The sequence below is a fragment of the Phalaenopsis equestris genome, unplaced genomic scaffold (assembly GCF_001263595.1).
Source record: "Phalaenopsis equestris unplaced genomic scaffold, ASM126359v1 Scaffold216456, whole genome shotgun sequence".
NCBI classification, from domain to species: Eukaryota; Viridiplantae; Streptophyta; class Magnoliopsida; order Asparagales; family Orchidaceae; genus Phalaenopsis; species Phalaenopsis equestris.
In genome coordinates this window covers 1-3,363 of record NW_018235081.1, presented here as the reverse complement: position 1 = coordinate 3,363, position 3,363 = coordinate 1, and the positions used below count along the sequence as shown (strand labels likewise).

Sequence of the window (3,363 nt, the reverse complement as noted above, 5' to 3'; positions counted from 1 at the left end):
TGCCATTCAGTTTGTAGTATATTTTTAAAAACAATTAAACATTTTTTATTTCATGTAAGAACATAAATAAAACAAATTAAAAATGTAAATAAAAAAAACAAAATAAAAGGTGATCCCAACAGCCACTTAATGTTTACATTTGTGTGTTCTAAGTCAATTAATTGTATTTCATCTTAAAATCCATAATGAATATAACATCATGCATTAAAAAGTGTCTGATCTGTGCATATGTTGCGAGCCTTACAAAGTTTTGTATATAAAATGAATAATGAATATAACATCATCGCATACCTGGAACATTATCAATAATTAGCAATTATAAATATATGCTGTAATATTTTGAAGGCTACATTCATCACCTTGAACATTATCTTTAAATCTGCAGAAATGTACTGAATGTTGTCCCCAAGATTCAACTCATTTTTATTTTATTGTTCCTAGAACCTATAATTTCGGAAAGAAATAATACTTGTGCGGTCACTTGTGCTACAGGTTCTGCGGGAATTCCAGAGACCTGCCAACATTACAAAGGAAGAAATGGATGCTGCAGGGGATGGTAATTAGATTTTCTTTTTCAACATCAGAGAAAATTAGATGTTATTTGTGCATATTATTTACTTTATTTTTTAGGTGATGTCCTTGTGATATTGGATCTGCGTGCTGATGAATCCTTGTATGAGGCTGGGATTGCACGTGAGGTAATGTCAAGCTACGAGGGAGGGTTATTTGAGTTTGTTTTCTCTATAGTCTGTGATTTTAGATTTATTGATTGTTTTTAATGTTTGGTTCACACCCATTTCACTTTAATTTGTGGACACAAAATGAGATTTCTTACATTATAATTTTGCGAAAGATTTATTAAGTTCCAAAATAGTCCCCTCATGATTCATTTGCGGCTAATCTAGTTTTGGAGAATTACATTTCTCAAATTTAATGCATTGAATTTATAAAATTGATCCAAAATAACCGCTCGTATGAAAATCTAAATTCGATATTGATCCCATTTTAGCTCCTCGTTCATACAAATGTGATCCCAATTTATCCTTTTAGATATTTTCTTGGATCATTTTTTTATTGTTGAGGATCTACATTATAGAAATGTGACACTTGGAACTAGATTGGCCACATACAAGTATTCAAAGAGCTATTTTTGAGTTTAACCAATTTTATCAAATATTCGGTTCATGTACCCTGACCGTTTGTCTATCCATGATTGATTTCAAAATCTTTAAATTTTCTATGAGATTGATGTGAGACTGTTGCAATACAAGTATAGAGTGATTAGTCACATATTGCATTCATCTCAAAAAAGTTCATTAGCTTTCAAATTGCATTCTTTTACAATTTTTTTTCTTACAGTTTCTTCAATGGAATCAAAATTGGAAGCGGGAACCTTTTTCTTTTTTGGAATTTTTTTTTTTCAAATGAAAGCTTTTTGGAGGTTTTTATGTAATAACTAGTGTGGTAGCTTGGCCAGCTCTAGCTTCTGCTCATCTACTGTGCAGAATGAGCCGGCTACTTGTTAAATTGCCACCACTTTAGACTGTCTAGTTATAAATTGATATTTTCAATGAGTTCTTTTAATTAGATGCTCCGAAACCTGCTATTTCTTGTTCATTCAGGTGATTAATAGGGTCCAGAAACTAAGAAAAAAGGCCGGTTTAGAACCCACTGATTTTGTGGAGTTTTTCTACGAGTCATTGGATGAGGACAAAATTGCTTTAGAAAACATTGTGAAGTCACAGGTATCATTTTTTGTTCTTTTGGAAGTTGAAGGTTTGATTTTTTATATATATTGTTATTCAAGTATTGAATCTTAATACTGAATATGTGAATTGTTCTATCTTCCTCTTTTCCTATTCTGTAGGACCAATACATTAGAAACACCCTGGGTTCACCTTTGCTTCATCACACAATGATTTCTAAAGATGCTGTAAGTATCTGAAGGCTCCCCACAGCCTCTTTCACAACCACAACCACAACCGAAGGAAAAAAATGAAAACTAATTTAATCTCCTTAAATCTCAACATTATTGTCCTCTCATTGTTTTTTATTTCATGTTTTTCTATTGTAATATCATCATCAGATATGTCTGAGTATTATTATTGCATTGTCCTTATTAATTTGATTTCCTTGTCAGGTTATTTTCTGCCGTGAGGAAGTACATGGAGTTTCTGGTTTTTCATTTGCCATCACAATCACAAAGCCTACTTTGATGTTTCTTTTAGAAGACATTGTTAAATTATTTTCTGGTGATTTCATTTGTTTCTCTGATTAAAGTTTTGGGACATTTACATACATACCACATAATTCTTATAAATATACATTTCTAACACTTAAACATTCATATTTACATTCATGAAACTCAATTCTTTAACATCACATAAGTGATGCCATCACTACCTTTCTAAAAATGAAATACATCTTTTAATGCATAGGTTTATGACACCAAGGTGTCATTATTAAGTGTAAATATCAAACTTTTGGTGAAAGATATGTTAATACATAAGAATTATATTGTAAGCATGTAAAGTTCCATAAGTTTTTTTTTTGCCATTCAGTTTGTAGTATGCAGACGTTTCTGAACACGTTTTGTTTTGAGCTGATTTCAGGAAATAACAAGTTCGCTGAAGCTTTGTGCACTTATCTGCTATCTAGGGACCATTCGAAGTTAAGATCAGAGTTCCAGGCTGGAAAGGGCAAGGTTTATATGATTTTATTCACATATTCAATTTATTATTATGACGAATCTTCTTTTGATTTTGATTCTGAAAAAAGCTGGACTAAGCGTTTTTGATAATTACCGTCAAATATATTTTCACCCTTGATGAAGTTGGGAATATGGAAAATCTAACTTGCGAGAGTAAAAATAACATTAACAAAAGAGTCATACAAAGCACGCCATGAATTTATGCATCTTTACCCTATAGATGGATATGCCATGCTGCTGTTGTGCCATTGATCTTGATGTGGTTTGATTGTGAAGTTTTGTAACACTAATGTCTCATATCTGACATAAAGATGGTGTTCAAAAAAACAAAAAAATAAGAAAACATAAAGATGGCATTCTCTTTATAAGGAGAATACAACAAACAAAATGATTTAAATTTTCAAAACACATCTTGAGCCGAAATATTGAATATTGTGGTTTGGGTCTGTTTGGCGTCGCTTTCTCATTGTATTGCTTTTCATTCCACTGCCACAGCTTTGTTTGGATATGCATGTTTTTGCTGCTTTTCAAAATTTCTAGTGTAAATTTTCATTTTACAGTTGTATTTGCTATAGTACGGTGGCTCTAAAAATTATTATTTAATCTTTTTTCAAAAAAAAAAAAACTTTTATATTACACGCAACAATTTTTAC

The 3,363-nt window shown here is 31.3% G+C and overlaps 1 protein-coding gene across 1 annotated transcript; it reads left to right on the top strand.

Annotated features, from left to right (window-relative positions):
• The first annotated feature begins 440 nt into the window (after window positions 1–440).
• Window positions 441–2,811, top strand: LOC110037184 (isoleucine--tRNA ligase, cytoplasmic-like). The gene is made up of 6 exons (XM_020741771.1): window positions 441–556; window positions 631–698; window positions 1,623–1,745; window positions 1,868–1,933; window positions 2,141–2,252; window positions 2,613–2,811. The coding sequence occupies exons 1-6, from the start codon at window positions 538–540 to the stop codon at window positions 2,795–2,797; spliced, it is 573 nt and encodes a 190-aa protein (XP_020597430.1). The 5' UTR covers window positions 441–537; the 3' UTR covers window positions 2,798–2,811.
• Window positions 2,812–3,363: the final 552 nt, after the last annotated feature.